General features: G+C 50.0%; 1 protein-coding gene across 1 annotated transcript in view; it reads left to right on the forward strand.

The window, feature by feature from the left end:
* Positions 1-295: 295 nt before the first annotated feature.
* tert (telomerase reverse transcriptase) overlaps positions 296-19,365 on the forward strand; it is a 49,113-nt gene continuing 30,043 nt past the window's right edge. The window contains exons 1-7 of the mRNA XM_078200734.1: positions 296-523; positions 8,181-9,089; positions 9,894-11,280; positions 11,820-12,015; positions 15,197-15,386; positions 16,222-16,410; positions 18,348-18,509. Coding sequence (XP_078056860.1) covers positions 305-523; positions 8,181-9,089; positions 9,894-11,280; positions 11,820-12,015; positions 15,197-15,386; positions 16,222-16,410; positions 18,348-18,509 — 3,252 coding nt within the window. The 5' untranslated portion in view covers positions 296-304. The remainder of the gene's footprint in view (positions 524-8,180; positions 9,090-9,893; positions 11,281-11,819; positions 12,016-15,196; positions 15,387-16,221; positions 16,411-18,347; positions 18,510-19,365) is intronic.

Here is a 19,365-nt window from a genome sequence, read left to right on the forward strand (position 1 = left end):
TTCTTACTGTGCCCACCGTAGTCCAACACCGGCATCTCCACATCATAGAATGGGTAGGAGGTGGTGGGGGGTGAGGTGTAGAGTGGGTGGGAGGAGATGGGATTTGGGGGGAGGAGATGGGGTTGAAGTGTAGATTGAGTGGGAGGAGATTGTGTGCTGTGGTGTTAGCTGGGCAGGAGGAAATGCGAATGTGATTGATTGCTGGGGGGAGGGATGATGTTAGAATAAAGGGGGATTCCTTCCCCCTGTCCTTTGCCAGAGAAAGCTGACTGTCCGTGAGCACAGTGTCTGTGAGCTGTCCACCATGTCAGACAGCAGGCTGTGTGAGCTGCTGCTCTCTGTCTATCCCACAGTGTGTACCCTGCAGCAGTTCATTGCGGCGATCAGCGCTGCTGCTGCCGCCGCTCCGCCAGCGCTGCTCCAAACCAGTGACCCCGACAGCTACCAGCGCTTCATCTCCCACCTCACCGTCTGTGTCCCCGGGGAGGCGAGGGCTGTGTGCCGGCCGCTCACATTCCAGCAGGTACCGGGGGAGAGGGGAGAGCGGGGGAGAGAGGGAGGGGAACTTGTCCCGGTCCAGGAAACACAACCCCGGTAAAAATACAAACGTGGCGCCTTCTGCATTTCCGCTTCGCTTTGTGTCCCGCGGGAAAGTTTAAAACCATAACCAGAAACACAAACTTCAAAACTGCTACACTTAGTGACACACGCTCACAGTCCCTATGGTGTCACACTCACATTCCCTACAGTGTTACACTCGCACTCCCTACAGTGTCTCACTCCCTACAGTGTCACACTCTCACTCCATACAGTGTTACACTCTCACTCCCTACAGTGTCACACTCTCACTCCATACAGTGTTACACTCTCACTCCCTACAGTGTCACACTCTCACTCCATACAGTGTTACACTCTCACTCCCTACAGTGTCACACTCTCACTCCATACAGTGTTACACTCTCACTCCCTACAGTGTCACACTCTCACTCCATACAGTGTTACACTCTCACTCCCTACAGTGTCACACTCTCACTCCATACAGTGTTACACTCTCACTCCATAGTGTTACACTCTCACTCCCTACAGTGTCACACTCTCACTCCATACAGTGTTACACTCTCACTCCCTACAGTGTCACACTCTCACTCCATACAGTGTTACACTCTCACTCCCTACAGTGTCACACTCTCACTCCATACAGTGTTACACTCTCACTCCATAGTGTTACACTCTCACTCCCTACAGTGTCACACTCTCACTCCATACAGTGTTACACTCTCACGCCATAGTGTTACACTCTCTCTCCATAGTGTTACACTCTCACTCCCTACAGTATTACACTCTCACTCCATACAGTGTTACACTCTCACTCCCTACAGTATTACACTCTCACTCCCTACAGTGTTACACTCACTCCCTACAGTGTTACACTCTCACTCCCTACAGTGTCACACTCTCACTCCATACAGTGTTACACTCTCACGCCATAGTGTTACACTCTCACTCCATAGTGTTACACTCTCACTCCCTACAGTATTACACTCTCACTCCATACAGTGTTACACTCTCACTCCCTACAGTATTACACTCTCACTCCCTACAGTGTTACACTCACTCCATACAGTGTTACACTCTCACTCCCTACAGTGTCACACTCTCACTCCATACAGTGTTACACTCTCACACCATAGTGTTACACTCTCACTCCATAGTGTTACACTCTCACTCCCTACAGTATTACACTCTCACTCCATACAGTGTTACACTCTCACTCCCTACAGTATTACACTCTCACTCCCTACAGTGTTACACTCACTCCCTACAGTGTTACACTCACTCCCTACAGTGTTACACTCACTCCCTATAGTGTTACACTCACACTCCATAGTGTCACACTCACACTCCCTACAGTGTCACACTCCCTACAGTGTCACACTCACACTCCATACAGTGTCACACTCTCACTCCCTACAGTGTCACACTCTCACTCCATACAGTGTCACACTCTCACTCCCTACAGTGTTACACTCTCACTCCCTACAGTGTTACACTCTCACTCCCTACAGTGTTACACTCACACTCCCTACAGTGTTACACTCTCACTCCCTAGTGTCACACTCTCACTCCCTACAGTGTTACACTCTCACTCCCTAGTGTCACACTCTCACTCCATACAGTGTCACACTCTCACTCCATAGTGTCACACTCTCACTCCATACAGTGTCACACTCTCACTCCATACAGTGTTACACTCACACTCCCTACAGTGTTACACTCTCACTCCCTAGTGTCACACTCTCACTCCATACAGTGTCACACTCTCACTCCATAGTGTTACACTCTCACTCCATACAGTGTTACACTCTCACTCCCTACAGTGTTACACTCTCACTCCCTACAGTGTTACACTCTCACTCCATACAGTGTCACACTCACACTACCTATAGCGTTACGCTTATGCTCTGAATCCCGATAGCGTTTACGCTCGCAATCCCGATGGCGTTTACGCTCACAATCCCTGTGACCACAACATGGTGCAATTTAAGCTTGTTATGGACAAAGAAATAGACAAGCTACAAAAAAACAGTTTTGGCTTGGGGAGAGTGGATTTTAGTAAAATTAGACAGGGTCTGGCCAAGGTAGACTTGGAAAGCTACTCATGGGAAAATCTACAGAAGAGCAGTGGAGGGGGCATTCAAAAAGGGAATGGGGAGGGTGCAAGCCCAGCATGTTCCCTCCAGGGTGATAGGTAGGAATAACAAGCCCAGAGACCATGAATGACCCGATATATTCAGGATACAATGAGAAGGAAAAGAAAGGCAAAGTACAAGGGGAGCAAATCAGTGGCAGCATTAGTGAGGTATAGAAAGTGCAGGGTGGAGCTTAAGAAAGTAATTCGGAATGCACAGAGGGGATATGAGAAAGCTCTGGCTGGTAGAAGTAGGGAAAATCCCAAGATATTCTATAAGAATATCAATGGGAAAAGGATAACCAGGGAAAGAGTCGGACCCATTAGGAACCAAGGGGGCAATCTGTGGGTGGAACCAGTGGACATTGGTAGAGTGTTGAATGAATACTTCACATTCATCTTCATCCAAGAGAATGAGGACAATGGTATGGGATTCGGTGAGAAGGACTGTGAGGTTCTTGAGCAAATTGCCATAGGGAAGGACAAGGTATTGGAGGTGTTGGTAACCTTAAAAGTGGGTAAATCTCCAGGTCCAGATGAATTGTGCCCTAGGCTGCTGTGGGAGGCAAGGGAAGAGATTACAGGGGCCCTTACCCAAATTTTCAGTTTCTTTCTGGCCACGGGGGAGGTGCCAGATGACTGGAGAGGAGCTTATGTGGTTCTGCTATTTAAGAAGGGTTGTAGAGCTAAACCAGGGAACTACAGACCAGTGAGTCTCACGTCAGTAGGGAAACTATTAAATAAATTTCTGAAGGAGAGCATCTATCTCCCCTTGGAGAGGCAAAGCTTGATCAGAGATAGTTAACATAGCTTCGTCAGAGGGAGATCATGCCTAACAAATTTGATTGAAGTTTTTGAGGAGGTGACCAGGTGTATAGACGAGGGTAGTGCAGTCGATGTAGCTTATATGGATTTCAGCAAAGCCTTTGACAAGGTCCCACATGGGAGACCTGTAAAGAAGGTAAATTCATATCGTCTACAGGGTAATTTGATAAAGTGAATTCAAAATTGGCTCAGTTGTAGGAGATGGAGGGTGACTGGAAGCCAGTGTCCAGTGGCGTACCACAGGGATCTGTGTTGGGCCCCCTATTATTCGTAATTTATATAAATGACATTGATGACTGTGTGGGAGATAGGATTAGTAAGTTTGTGGATGACACAAAGATTGGACAGATGGTTACAGTGAGGTGGGGTGTCATGGGCTACAAGAAGATATAGACGGAATGGTCAAATGGGCAGATAAGTGGCAGATGGAATGTAACCCTGAAAAGTGTGAGGTGATATACTTTGGAAGGAGTAATTTGGCAAGAAAGTACTCAGTGAATACTAGGAAGTTCTGTGGAACAAAAGGACCTTGGCGTGTTTGTCTACAGATCTCTGAAAGCGGAAGGGCATGTGAGTAGGGTGGTGAAAAAGGCATATGTGACATTTGCCTTTATCAATCGAGGCATAGATTACAAAAGCAGGGAAGTCATATTGGAGTTGGTGAAGCCACAGGTAGAGTAGTGTGTGCAGTTCTGGGCACCACATTACCAGAGGGATGTGATTGCACTGGAGGGGGTGCAGAGGAGAGTCATAGAGGTTTATAGCATGGAAACAGGCCCTTCGGCCTAACTTGTCCATGCCGCCCTTTTTATTAATTCATAAGCTAGTCCCAATTGCCCGCATTTGGCCCATATCCCTCTATATCCATCTTACCCACGTAACTGTCTAAACGCTTTTGAAAAGACAAAATTGTACCCACTTCTACTACTGCCTCTGGCAGCTCGTTCCAGATACTCACCACCCTCTGAGTGAAAAAATTGCCCCTCTGGACCCTTTTGTATCTCTCCCCTCTCACCATAAACCTATGCCCTCTGTTTTAGACTCCCCTACCTTTGGGAAAAGATATTGACTATCTAGCTGACCTATGCCCCTCATTATTTTATAGACCTCTATGAGATCACCCCTAAGCCTGCTACGTTGCAGAGAAAAAAGTCCCAGTCTATCCAGCCTCTCCTTATAACTCAAACCACCAAGTCCCAGTAGCATCCTAGTAAATCTTTTCTGCACTCTTTCTAGTTTAATAATATCCTTTCTATAATAGGGTGAACCAGAACTGTACACAGTATTCCAAGTGTGGACTTACTAATGTCCTGTACAACTTCAACAAGACGTTCCAACTCCTGTATTCAATGTTCTGACCAATCAAACCAAGCATGTTGAATGCCTTCTTCACCACTCTGTCCACCTGTGACTCTACTTTCAAGGAGCTATGGACATGTACCCCAGATCTCTTTGTCCCCAATGCCCTACTATTAACTGAGTAACTCCTGCCCTGTTCAATCTACCAAAATGCATCACCTCACATTTATCTAAATTAAACTCCATCTGCCATTCGTCAGCCCACTGGCCCAATTGATCAAGATCCCGTTGCAATCCGAGATAACCTTCTTCACTGTCCACTATGCCACCAATCTGCAAACTTACTAACCATGCCTCCTATATTCTCATCCAAATCATTCATATAAATGACAAATAACAATGTACCCAACACCGATCCCTGAAGCACACCGCTGCTCACAGGCCTCCAGTTTGAAAAACAGCCCTCTACAACCACCATCTGTCTTCAGTCATCAAGCCAATTTTGTATCCATTTAGCTACCTCACCCTGAATTCAGTGAGATTTAACCTTGTGCAACAACCTACCATGCGGTACCTTGTCAAAGGCCTTGCTAAAGTCCATGTAGACAACATCAACTGCACTGCCCTCATCTACCTTCTTGGTTACCCCTTCAAAAAAGTCAATCAAATTGTGAGACATGATTTTCCACTCACAAAGCCATGCTGACTGTCCCTAATCAGTCCTTGCATCTCTAAATGCCTGTAGATCTCAGAATACCTTCTAACAACTTACTCACTTACATTCACCAGGATGCTGCCTGAGATGGAAAATTTAAGTTACGAAGAGAGGTTGGATAGGCTTGTGTTGTTTTCATTGGAGCAGAGAAGACTGAGAGATGATCTGATCAAGGTGTACAAGATTATGAGGGACATGGACAGAGTGGATAAGAAGTAGCTGCTCTCAGTTGAAGGATCAGTCACAAGGGGACATAGTTTCAAGGTGAGAGGCAGGAGATTTAGGGGGGATGTGAGGAAAAACCTTTTTACCCAGAGGGTGGTGACGGTCTGGAATGCGCTGCCTGGGAGGGTGGTGGGGGCGGGTTGCCTCACATCCTTTTAGAAAGCATCTGGATGAGCACTTGGCACATCATAACATTCAGGGCTATGGGCCAAGTGCTGGCTGATGGAATTAGGTGGGAATTCAGGTGTTTCTAAGTGTTGGTGCAGACTCGATGGGCTGAAGGGCCTCTTCTGCACTTTATGGTTCTATGATTCTATACAGTGTTAACACTCTCACTCCCAGCAGTGTTACACTCTTCTCTGAATGATATTCCTGGATTGGATTTTCCTGACATATTTTGCACCAGATTCAGGTTGCTCAGGTATTTCAGGAAGTTACAGGGAAATGGCTTTCCCTTACATTTCTGATTCTTCCCCCCTTCCGCTTCCCCCCCTCCGCTTCCCCCCCTCCGCTTCCCCCCCTCCGCTTCCCCCCCTCCGCTTCCCCCCCTCCGCTTCCCCCCCTCCGCTTCCCCCCCTCCGCTTCCCCCCCTCCGCTTCCCCCCCTCCGCTTCCCCCCCTCCGCTTCCCCCCCTCCGCTTCCCCCCCTCCGCTTCCCCCCCTCCGCTTCCCCCCCTCCGCTTCCCCCCCTCCGCTTCCCCCCCTCCGCTTCCCCCCCTCCGCTTCCCCCCCTCCGCTTCCCCCCCTCCGCTTCCCCCCCTCCGCTTCCCCCCCTCCGCTTCCCCCCCTCCGCTTCCCCCCCTCCGCTTCCCCCCCTCCGCTTCCCCCCCTCCGCTTCCCCCCCTCCGCTTCCCCCCCTCCGCTTCCCCCCCTCCGCTTCCCCCCCTCCGCTTCCCCCCCTCCGCTTCCCCCCCTCCGCTTCCCCCCCTCCGCTTCCCCCCCTCCGCTTCCCCCCCTCCGCTTCCCCCCCTCCGCTTCCCCCCCTCCGCTTCCCCCCCTCCGCTTCCCCCCCTCCGCTTCCCCCCCTCCGCTTCCCCCCCTCCGCTTCCCCCCTTCCGCTTCCCCCTTCCGCTTCCCCCCCCTCGCTTCCCCCCCCGCCGCTTCCCCCCCCGCCGCTTCCCCCCCCGCCGCTTCCCCCCCCACCTTCCCCCCCCGCTTCCCCCACCCCGCTTCCCCCACCTTCCCCCCCCCGCTTCCCCCACCTTCCCCCCCCCGCTTCCCCCACCTTCCCCCCCTCCCCCCTCCCCCCCTCCCCCCTCCCCCCCCTCCCCCCCTCCCCCTCCCCCCTCCCCCCCTCCCCCCCTCCCCCCCTCCCCCCCTCCCCCTCCCCCCCTCCCCTCTCCCCCCCTCCCCCCCTCCCCCTCCCCCCCTCCCCCCTCCCCCCACCTCCCCCCTCCCCCCTCCCCCCCCTCCCCCCTCCCCCCCCTCCCCCCTCCCCCCCTCCCCCCCCTCTCCCCCCTCCCCCCCCCTCCCCCCCTCCCCCCCCTCCCCCCCCTCCCCCCCCTCCCCCCCTCCCCCCTCCCCGCCTCCCCCCCTCCCCCCTCCCCCCCCTCCCCCCTCCCCCCCCTCCCCCCTCCCCCCCTCCCCCCTCCCCCCCCCTCCCCCCTCCCCCCTCCCCCCCCCTCCCCCCTCCCCCCTCCCCCCCCCTCCCCCCTCCCCCCTCCCCCCCCCTCCCCCCTCCCCTCCCCCTCCCCCCCCCTCCCCCCCCCCTCCTCCCCACCCCCCCCTCCTCCCCCCCCCCTCCTCTCCCCCCCCCCCCTCCTCCCCCCCCCCTCCTCTCCCCCCCCCCCCTCCTCCCCCCCCCCCTCCTCTCCCCCCCCCCCTTCCCACCCCCCTTCCAATTGAATCCAATTCACGGCCCCCACAAGAGAGACAAACAAAATCCAAGCTGACAAGATAAGGCATTGCATCCATTTTGGGCTTGATCTTTCCTTTATTCATTCGCGGGACATGGGCGCCGCTGCCTGGCCAGCATTTGTTGCCCATCCCTAGTTCCCTTGAAACTGGGTGGCTTGCTAGGCCATTTCAAAGGGCAGTTCAGTCAACCAAATTGCTGTGGCTCTGTAGGCCAGACCAGGTGAGGACGGCAGATTTTCTTCCCTAAAGTGAACCAGTTGGGTTTTCCCGACAATGGTTTCATGGTCATCAGTAGAACAAAGCAAATTACAGCACAGGCCTTGGGCCCTCCAAACCTGCACCGACCATGCTGCCCATCTGAAGTAATTCTTGATGTATTTTATTGAATTCAAATTCCACCATCTTCCGTGGTGGGATTCGAACCCCGGTCCCCAGAACATTAGCTGAGTGTCTGGATTAATAGTCTAGCGATAATACCACTAGGCCATCGCCTCCCCCAGCTTAGCCAAAAGGCCGAGAAGCGACTCCTGTGTTTGTTTGGTCCACAGATTTACTTTCCATTCCCTTTCAGCTATCCTCACAGAGCGATGTGGTTCTGCGGGTCATTCAGAGAATTTGTGCCAAGGGCAAGCGGAACGTGCTGAGCTTCGGTTATGCGTGCGTTAACGAAACGAGTTTCATCCGCATCAGGTCAGCCCCCGACATATGCAGTTACCAGCCGAACCCCACGACTGTGACCATCAAGAACAGCGTGCTGTGGAAAACCCTGCTCAGTCGCATTGGGGACGATGTGATGATGTATCTGTTGGAACACTGCTCCCTCTTCATGCTGGTTCCACCAAGCTGCTGCTTTCAGTTATGTGGAGTTCCCGTCTACAGCCTCATTACAAGTGGCGCTCGTCCCCCATCCACGTGGCTCAGGCACAGCCCAGCCAAGTATTGGTGCCACATTTCACTAAAGAGCGTCCACAAGAAGGACAGGTTTTGTAAGGGGTTCCGGTCAAAGAACAGGAAACGGAAGGAGAGATTGCCAGCAGATGGGGTTACCAATGAAGTACAAGTTGCTGAATCCAACAGGCGGAAACATGGAATAAGCCTAGTGACCAGATTGGCAAAGCGGGCCAAGCTTGATGTTGGCAGATGGGCATCAAAGGATGTGGTCAGCACACAGGCACTAAAGAGATGTCTGGATGATGATAAGGTGGAGTCTCCCACAAAGAGGTCGAAGGGAAACCAGTTGCCAGTCGTGGTGGAGGACAAAGCCCCCCATTCCATACAACAGGACACACTCCATGTGGAGAAAGGAGGCTCATTCGATCCTGAGATAACTGAGCAATTTGGTATAGCTATTGATCAAGCGAATGAAGCAGCCTTCCAATGGAAAGAGGTTAGTATCAGTGAAGAGCAGGAACCAAAATATCTCAAATTCAGTGCACGTGTGAGCCCAGAGAAGCAAAGCGCCAATGCAGATAACACAAAGGTAAGGTGAGGTAATGCATTTTGGAAGGTCTAATACAGATAGGAAATATACAGTAAATGGCAGAACCCTTAGGAGTATTGATAGGCAAAGGGATCTGGGTGTACAGGTACACAGGTCACTGAAAGTGGCAATGCAGGTGGAGAAGGTAGTCAAGAAGGCATACGGCATGCTTGCCTTCATCGGCCGGGGTATTGAGTTTAAAAATTGGCAGGTCATGTTGCAGCTTTATAGAACCTTAGTTAGGCCGCACTTGGAATATAGTGTCCAATTCTGGTCGCCACACTACCAGAAGGATGTGGAGGCTTTGGAGAGGGTACAGAAAAGATTTACCCGGATGTCACTGGTATGGAGGGCATTAGCTATGAGGAGAGGTTGGAGAAATTTGGTTTGTTCTCACTGGAGCGATGGAGGTTGAGGGGAGACCTGATAGAAGTCTACAAGATTGAGAGGCACGGACAGAGTGGATAGTCAGAAGCTTTTTCCTAGGGTGGAAGAGTCAATTACTAGGGGGCATAGGTTTAAGGTGCGAGGGGCAAGTTTTAAAAGAGATGTACGAGGCAGATTTTTTACACAGAGAGTGGTGGGTGCCTGGAACTCGTTGCCGGGGGAGGTAGTGGAAGCGGATATGGTAGTGACTTTTAAGGGGTGTCTTGACAAGTACATGAATGAGATGGGAATAGAGGGATATGGTCCCCGGAAGCGTAAGGGGTTTTAGTTAAGATGGGCAGCATGGTCGGTGCAGGCTTGGAGGGCCGAAGGGCCTGTTCCTGTGCTGTAATTTTCTTTGTTCATTGTTCAAACCAGGATTCTGATGCCAAAGTGCCTGAACTGACTGAAGGGAGAGAAGATAAAAACACTCGGAGTGGACACTTTATACGTGGCGAGGAAATGATTTCTCCAGGCAAAGATGTTCGCTCCTCTGGACTTGTGGGTGAAAATTCAGAACGGGCTAAAAATCCAGTGGCAGAGTTTGGGTCCGCGAAGTGTGGCGATAATTCCACTGTTGTAGGGACCGCAGAACAGCAAAGATATCAGGAAATAGAGCAGGCAGGAAGCAGAAACTGTAACCAAGGTGGCAGATTCACAGCTAGAAGAGCAAGCAATATACAAGGGGTGAAATGTGCCATTGGAACCAACACTGATGCAAGTGGACAGCGCCAGGGAATGGTTGGCGTGTCCGCACACCCTATATTTGCTGGGACACTCCCGAAAACCTCTGCAGATGCCGCGCCAGTGAAGAATAAAGGTAAATGGGCTCCAATTTATATCGAGAGAGGAAATATTATGTACTGTAGTAACACCAGGGAACGTTTGCCTGACACGTTCATACTAAATCGCTTGCAGGACTTGAGTACAGGCGGTCAAAGGCTGGTAGAAACCATCTTCACGAAGAATCTTTCGTCTGGGAAGAAGCAAATGCAGCCTGGGAATGGCTGGAGAAAGAAGCGGCTTCCAAAGCGTTACTGGCAAATGAGAAATATTTTCTCTCGACTCCTGAGGAATCATAAACGATGCCCATATGTGCAGTTGTTGAGTCGAAATTGCCTTGTGGACACGCAGAAAGGAAGGAAGGTCCTCGGTGCTTCCAATGTTGTGGGAAATACAGAATCCAATTCTTTGCCTGTTGTGCAGGTGGTCTGCAGGTCTTTTGGCAGTTCCAATACAGGGTTAAAAATGAATTATCCTGTCGGTGAAACTGTTCCTTTGACTGCAGAACAGGGTCAATTATTGAGCGATAACTTAAAGGACCATAACTCAATGAGAACCGATCTTCCTGGACACCCTTCTCCCATGGAGAGAGACTCGGAGGAGCAGACAGATGCTTTGAGGCCTTCAGAAGGTCCTGACCTGTGTCCTCAGCCCAGTCACCTACCTGAAGCTGCACTGGTGAATCACAAAACAAATGAAAAGCCCGGAGACCCCGACTGTCTCAAAGGTTCATCCAGCTCGGACAAGGACTTGCTGCATTTGCTTAAGCAGTACAGCAGCCCGCTGCAGGTTCACCGCTTTGTGAGAGAGTGCCTGCTCAAAGTTGTGCCGCCCGAGCTGTGGGGCTCCCACCACAATAAGTGCCGGTTCCTGAAGGACACAAAGAAGTTTATTTCCTTGGGGAAGTTTGACAGATTCTCTTGCAATGAGCTAATGTGGAAGATGAGAGTGACCGATTGTACCTGGCTCCAGCTGACCAAAGGTAATCCATCATTAATCCATTAACTTTCTTTTAGAATGAACCGACACAGTGGGTTAGCACTGCTGCCTCACAGCGCCAGGGACCCGGGTTCAATTCCTGACTTGGGTCACTGTCTGTGTGGAGTTTGCACATTCTCCCCGTGTCTGCGTGGGTTCCCTCCGGGTGCTCCGGTTTCCTCCCACAGTCCAGCGATGTGCAGGTTAGGTGGATTGGCCATGCTAAATTAGTGACCCAAGATGTGTAGGTTAGGGGGATTAGAGGGGTAAATATGTGGGGTTATGGGGATAGGGCAGAGGAATGGGCCTGGGTAAGAGAGTCGGAGCAGACACAATGGGCTGAATGGCCTCTTCTGCACTGTAGGGATTCTGTGATCTCCGAACTGTCGGCTGCCGAACAAAACCTCATTTAACTCAACTATATTTGTGTGATCCAGACTTGCAGACTGACTATGCTTGGGATTGTGGTTGTAAGTCCAGCTCCTATAGCATTTGTTTATCGCAAGTTCCTTTTAAATACAAAGGAATGTTTTTATCTCCCAGGCCAGCACTTTGTTCCTGCATCAGAGCATCAGTTACGTGAAGCAATCCTGTCCAAGTTCCTCTTCTGGTTAATGGACACATTTGTGGTGCAGCTGCTCAAGTCCTTCTTCTACATTACGGAGACGACGTTCATGAAAAACATGCTTTTCTACTACAGAAAATGTGTCTGGAATGAAGTGCAGAGGATTGGTGTTCGGTAAGGGTTAAACGAATTGAATCGCGATAACTTGAGTTAATCTGGCTTTCAGCCCTCTCACAGTTGGGGGCGGCACGGTGGCACAGTGGTTAGCACTGCTGCCTCACAGCATCAGGGACCCAGGTTCAATTCCAGCCTTGGGTCACTGTCTGTGTGGAGTTTGCACGTTCTCCCCGTGGCTGCGTGGGTTTCCTCCGGGTGCTCCGGTTTCTTCCCACAGTCCAAAGATATGCAGGTTAGGTGCATTGGCCATGCTAAATTGTCCTCAGTGTTAGGGGATTAGCAGGGTAAATATGTGGGGTTACAGGAATAGGGCCAGGATGGGATTGTGGTCAGTGTAGACTCGATGGGCTGAATGGCCTCTTTCTGCACTGTAGGGATTCTATAACTCCATGACTCTGAATTTAAGAGCCTCTCTCGATTTGGATTCCCTGTTAGCTGTGAAGATGATGTCAATGTTCAGTTAATCACATTGTTAAGGTTTAATTGCAACTTCAGTATTCAACAGCTAATGGGTATTTGTGCACTTATAAATGTGGATGGCTTGGACACTGATGTGTTGAAGTGTTGTCTCTGAACTAAATAAATAAACTTTTGCTGGCAAAGAAAGATGCCATGTCTTAATTTTAACCTCACCAACTGGCAGAGAGTCCCATCCATTTAAGGGATAAGACTTATTTAGATTGAAGTTTTCTCTGTATATCTGATCCAAATGGCTTTCTGTGATAGACAAGCTGAAGATGTGATTCAAGTTGTATGGCTACAGGACAGAAGTGCCAAAGTGTAAAGTTAGTCTGGCAAGTCACATTAACGGGTGGCACGGTGGCACGGTGGTCAGCACTGCTGCCTCACAGCGTCAGGGACCCAGGTTCAATTCCGGCCTCGGGTGTGGAGTTTGTGGTCAGTGCAGACTCGATGGGCCGAATGGCCTCCTTCTGCACTGTAGGGATTCTATATTTCTATGACTCTGTGCCGCCCATCTGTGTGGAGTTTGCATGTTCTCCCCGTGTCTGCGTGGGTTTCCTCCAGACGCTCCAGTTTCCTCCCAGAGATGTGCAGACTAGGTGGACTGACTGTGCTAAATTGACTCTAGTTGTCCCAAGATGTGTGGGTTAGATGGATGAGTGGAATAAATATGTGGGGGTTACGGGGATATGGCCTGGGTACAATGCTCTTTTGGAGAGTCAGTGCAGACTCGATGGGCCCAATGGGCCTGTAGGGATTCTATGATTCTAAGACAGAATCCATGTAGATGGATGATTGCTTTTGGTGGCGTTGTAGATGGGTATGTTAAGAAATAAGAAAGAAAATCATTACAGGCAAATGTTTAATGAAAATATGAGACACAGGGAGATCTGCTGAAAGTAATTATTTCTCTGCAGCTAATCAGCACTTCAGAATCTTAATAAATTAACTAAAGGCTTTGATTGAATAAATTGTACCTTGTATATTGAAGGACGGTCCTAATAGGCCAAATATCTTTTGGGTTTTGATATATTTCGTTTAGGCAAAAGATGGTGCATTAAAACTTAGTTTGTTAATGAAGAGAGTTTGAAACAAACTAAAACTCAAAAGGGTTAAAATAAAATGATTCTTAACGCGACAAAATAAATTTATCTGTTAGTGGGGAAATGGAAATGTAAAAAGTTAAAGTTTATTTATTAGTCACAAGTAATTAACACTGCAATGAAGTTACTATGAAATTCCCCTAGTCGCCACACTCCGGTGCCTGTTCTGGTCAATGCACCTAACCAGCACGTCTTTCAGACTGTGGGAGGAAACCGGAGCACCTGGAGGAAACCCACGCAGACACGGGGAGAAGGTGCAGACTCCGCATATACAGTGACCCAAGCTGGGTATTGAACCCTGGACCCTGGCACTGTGAGGCAGCAGTGCTAACCACTGTGCCACCCTGACACCCCTATGAAAATGAAAAGGGAATATCAGCTGGAAGAGACTGAAAAATGATGTAACCTTTCTCTGCGAATTGTCAGTGAAAGAATGATTAACAATAACATTGCTCAGAGCTGAAGAGCCTGTGAAGGAAGAAGATTTATTTGAGGTTTATTTATTAGTGTCACAAGTAAGCTTACATTAACTCTGCAATGAAGTTACTGTGAAAATCCCCTAGTCGCCACACTCCAGTGCCTGTTCGGGTACACTGAGGGAGAATTTAGCATGGCCAATGCACCTAACCAGCACGTCTTTCAGACTGTGGGAGGAAACCGGAGCATCAGTACTTACAAATGATGGTGAAAGTGAGTGTACCAGAGGAGGGTGTGGAAAACATGTTCTTAAAAACTGGAAAATTCATTCACTCTGAGGAGGAAAAAAAAACTTGAGTTACTCGACACTGATGGGATGCACCCTAGATTGTTGAAAAAAATCAGAGGGGAGATGGCAAAGGAAGATGAGAGGATAGTCACTGAAACTCTTCTTGTCCCAGAAGGGGCAGAAGGATGACGGGATTCCCTGAAACCAGTAGCAGGCCTGTGGGGAACTGGGGAGAGGCAAAATGCACAAAACAAAATTAGAGGTTTGCTTAGTTGTGTTTATTAATTGTATATAAACTTAGTTTAGTTTTGCTGTAAAAATCAGAGCCCGGATGCCCCACCAGACTTCAGTGAGATCCCTCACACTCTTCAGACATATACCTGCAAAGAGGATAAACCAGTGCAACTTTAAACTCTATTTATAAATTCGTCAGGGCGCTATCTAAACACAGAATACTCAGCAGGTCAGACAGCATTGGAGTGCGAGGTGGGGAAGGGAGTGCGTGCAAGGGGGGAGTGAGGGGGAGGGAGTGAGGAGGAGGGAGAGTGAGGAGGAGGGGGGAGAGTGAGGAGGAGGGGGGAGAGTGAGGAGGAGGGGGGGAGTGAGGGGGGGGAGTGAGGGGGGGGAGTGAGGGGGGGAGGGAGGGGGGAGGGAGGGGGAGTGGGGGGAGGGGGGAGGGAGGGGGAGTGGGGGGAGGGGGGAGGGAGGGGGAGGGGGGAGTGAGGGGGAGCGGGGAGTGAGGGGGAGGGGGGAGGGGGAGTGGGTGTGAGGCAGAGAATCAAAGCCACTGTTTCAGGTTTGGAATCTCTTGTCCGTTCTTTCCTTTATGAGCTGCGGACTGTTTTAATGATGTTGCGCTCTAAATGAAAGATGCGAAAGGATGTTTTTTATTTGCAAACTGCCGCAGGAAGCATCTCGCGAAAGTGCAGCTGCGACTGATCTCACACCAGGAGGTGGAGCAGAAACAAAGGCAGAGAAACCTCCCTCCCCCTTCCAAACTGCGGTTTATCCCAAAGAAAAACGGTTTGCGACCCATCGTGAAAATGCGGAGAAAAGCAGCACCTAAACCCTCTGCCCGAGGGATCAGCTTCAGAAAGGTTCGTGCCCACTCTCGGCTTTGTGTGTGTGCTGTACAACAGGTGAGTCCAGAATGCCTCATCCCAGACAGATGTGTCTCGAAGGTGCTGAACCTTTGCTCAGTGCTGGTGATCTTGAGTCAGCAGGTTTGGGTTCAAGCCCCCTCTCCAAAGATGCATAACGTAGCTGGCTCTTCACTGCAGTGCTGAGGGAGTGCTGCATTGTTGATGGTGCTGTCTTTCAGATGAGACATTAACTCGAGGCCTTGTCTGCCCTCTAAGCTGGGCGCTAAAGATCCTATTTTGAGGAAGAGCGGGGGAATTCTCACCAGTGCACTGGTTGTAATTTACCCCTTGGCCAACATCCCTGGCAAAACCAGCATTTGTTGCGCCATCCCTAATTGCCCCTGCAAATGTGCCTTTAGAGAGGGAGTTCTATGGGTGGCACAGTGGTTAGCCCTGCTGACTCACAGTGCCAGGGTCCCAGGTTCGATTCCTGTCTGTGTGGCATCTGCATGTTCTCCCCGTGTCTGCGTGGGTTTCGTCCGGGTGCTCCGGTTTCCTCCCACAGTCTAAAGATGTGGGGATTAGGTGGACTGGCCACGCTAAATTGCCCCTTTGTGTTCGGGGGACTAGCTAGGGTAAATGCATGGGGTTATGGGGGTAGGGCCTGGGTGGGATTGTGGTTGGTGCAGACTCGATGGGCCAAATGGCCTCCTCCTGCACTGTAGGGATTCTATTATCCTAGAATTTTGACCCAGCGACAATGAAGGAATGGAATACTGCAGCATGAGTAGTTATTACTTGTACTTTTAGACATTTAACTGTTTTTCTAAAAAATAAAATATTCCAACAGGCACAGCTCTCTGATTCCCAGATGAAGGTCCTGTTTGGTGTGTTGAACTACGAGTGTCAACAGAAACCAGCCTTAATGGGCTCCTCAGTATTTGGACTTGACGATATTTACAAAGCATGGAGGGAGTTTGTGTTACAGAGTTTGAAAGCTGGGAAAGTGAGAGAGAGCCGTCCGTATTACTTTGTGAAGGTGTGTTTTAAAGTCCTGATGCTCCACCAGATTATTTCTAAATTTTTGAACAAATTGCCACAAGAGTGACGTGACATCCTGGCTGGTATTGATCCACTGTAGTGTGTTCCTGAAATACTCGATGAAAAATCATCGCCACTAACTCATAGCATCCCTGCAGTGCTGAAGGAGGCCATTTGGCCCATCGAGTCTGCATTGACCCTCTGAAAGAATATCTTACCCAAGCCCTCTCCCCACCTTATCCCCATAACCCCGCACATTTTCCATGGCTAATCCCCCTCACCTACACATCAGACTTTTGAATGGACTTACCTTGCATTAAATTGATCTTTCTCTACACTCTAGCTATGACTGTAACACTACATTCTGCACTCTCTCCTTTTCTTCTCTATGAACGGTATGTTTTGTCTGTATAGCACGCAAGAAACAATATTTCTCACTGTATGTTAATACATGTGACAATAATAAATCAAATCAAATTATCTTGGGAAACTAAGGAGAATTTAGCATAGCCAATCCACCTAACCTGCACATCTTTGAACTATGGGTGGAAACCGGAGCATCCAACTCACACAGACACTGGGAGAACGTGCAAACTCCACCCAAGGCCGGAATTGAACCCGGGTCCCTGGCACTGTGAGGCAGAAGTACTAACCACTGTGCCGCTGTACCACCCTGTTAAAATTGATCTATTAGTGGGACATTCCTGATAGTGCCTGGAACTTCAGGTAACTTGCTCAGGAAACAAGGAGCTGGGAATATCTCTGAAGATTGGCACACATTGCCCATAGCAAACTGTGCGCATACATCAGAAAGGTTCTGAGTTCAATCCCTGATCTGTGCCAAGTTAAAATGAGACAGGAGTTCTCCAGCCGTTCATGTCCCACCGCTGTTGTCAGCGAGAACGGAGAATCTGGCACTCAGCCCAATCTCCATTCACTGCAGCGGGACTGGAGAATCCCAGCCACAGGCGAAACTGGAGAATCCGGCCCCTGGTCTCTTTCTTTATGGGCTAAAGAGGGGACAAGTCAATAAGGGCTGCTGATTCTGGTGAAGGAGTACAGAATTGGAGTCTGCACGTTCTCCCCATGTCTGCGTGGGTTTCCTCCGGCTGCTCCGGTTTCTGCCCACAGTCCAAAGATGTGCGGGTTAGGTTGATTGGCAATGCGCAATTGTCCCTTGGTGTCAGGGGGATTAGCAGGGTAATTGCGTGAGGTTACGGGGGTAGAGCCTGGGTGGGATTGTGGTTGGTACAGGCTCGATGGGTCGAATGGCCTCTTTCTGCACTGTAGAGATTCTCTGATTTTATGAATTGGACCCCCAAGCGATTCTTTCTACTACCAGAATTCATTATCTAGTCTCGTACTTGGAAGAGACACGGGAGAGTGTCTGTGAATCATGCTCGAAGATGTATGGACAGTTACAGGAAAGGAGGAAAAGTAAATACCTGTCTTTGTCTTTATCTTCACAATGGGTTGGATTTTGCAGCTCCTTGCTGGTGTAACTGAAGGCGGGGGGTGGGCTGGTAAAATACGGTGTGTGGTCTCCCCACTTCTTCCCACTTTGGGCGGCACAGTGGCACAGTGGTTAGCACTATTGCCTCACAGAGCACAGACCTGGGCTCGATTCCTGGTTTGGATCACTATCTGTGTGGAGTTTGCACATTCTCCCTGTGTCTGCGTGGGTTTCCTCCGGGTGCTCCAGTTTCCTTCCACACTCCAAAGATGTGCTGGTTAGGGTGCATTGGCCATGATAAATTCTCCCTCAGTGTATCCGAACAAGTACCAGAGTGTGGCGACTAGGGGATTTTCACAGTAGCTTCATTGCAGTGTTAACGTAAGCCTACTTGTGACACTAATAAATAAACTTTAACTTTACTTTGGTGGGGATGGAGTAAATGTATCGGAGAGTTAAACATGAAACTGTCCTTGTTGCAGGCGGATGTTACTGGTGCCTATGACACCATTCCTCATGCCAAGTTAATGGGGGTGATTTCGGGAATACTGGAGCCCTCGATGCAAGAGAGTTACTGCATCCGCCGTTACACCAAGGTCTGGATGGATTCTGTTGGACAACTCAGAAAGTCATTCAAAAGTCAGGTACAGACTCGTGGTGTGTGTGTGCGTGTGTGTGAGAGCATTAGCGGAGGGTCAGTGGTCCGAAGACAGATAATCGTGGCTTGAAAATAATAGGAAATATTGTTAAATCGCCTAAGTTTGAATTCTGTTTCATCTTCAGTGTGCTGTACCTAAAACCGGGCTCTGTATAAACTTTGAGCATAAAAGCATCAGTTTCTTTCTCATTGTTTGCAAACTTTTTACAGGGTGCTTGTAGAGTTCGCAGTGAAAGACTTAGCAATTGCTAGCGGGTGGAGACTTTACTTAGTGGCTTGTCAGGCTGGCCTGGCTGGTTTCCACACTCTTGGGAGGATACTAATAGGAAAGGTGAATGTCTAATCTTACACACGACAACAGGCCATTTGGCCCACCAAGTCTATGTTCATGCTTTTCGCCCAGTGAATCACTTAGTTTATCACAAACTTCTGTTCTGAGAATCCTAGAATCCTAGTGCAGAAGGAGGCCATTCGGCCCATCGAGTCTGCACCAATTCTCCGACAGGCCCTATCCCCGTAACCCAATGTATTGACAGAGCATCTTCCCCAGCCCCTATCCCCGTAAGCCCATGTATTTACAGAGTCATCGAATCCCTGCAGTGCAGAAGGAGGCCATTCAGCCCACCGAGTCTGCACTGATTCTCCGACAGAGCATCTTACCCAGATGAAACCCAAGCAGACACGGGGAGAATGTGCTAACTCCACACACAGTGACCCAAACCGGGAATCGAACCCGGGTCCCTGGCGCTGTGAGGCAGCAGTGCTAACCACTGTGCCACCGTGCCGCCATCTTACCCAGGCCCTATTCCCGTAACCCCATATATTTACCCTGCTAATCCCCC

Source organism: Mustelus asterias, chromosome 2 (genome assembly GCF_964213995.1).
Source record: "Mustelus asterias chromosome 2, sMusAst1.hap1.1, whole genome shotgun sequence".
NCBI classification, from domain to species: domain Eukaryota; kingdom Metazoa; phylum Chordata; class Chondrichthyes; order Carcharhiniformes; family Triakidae; genus Mustelus; species Mustelus asterias.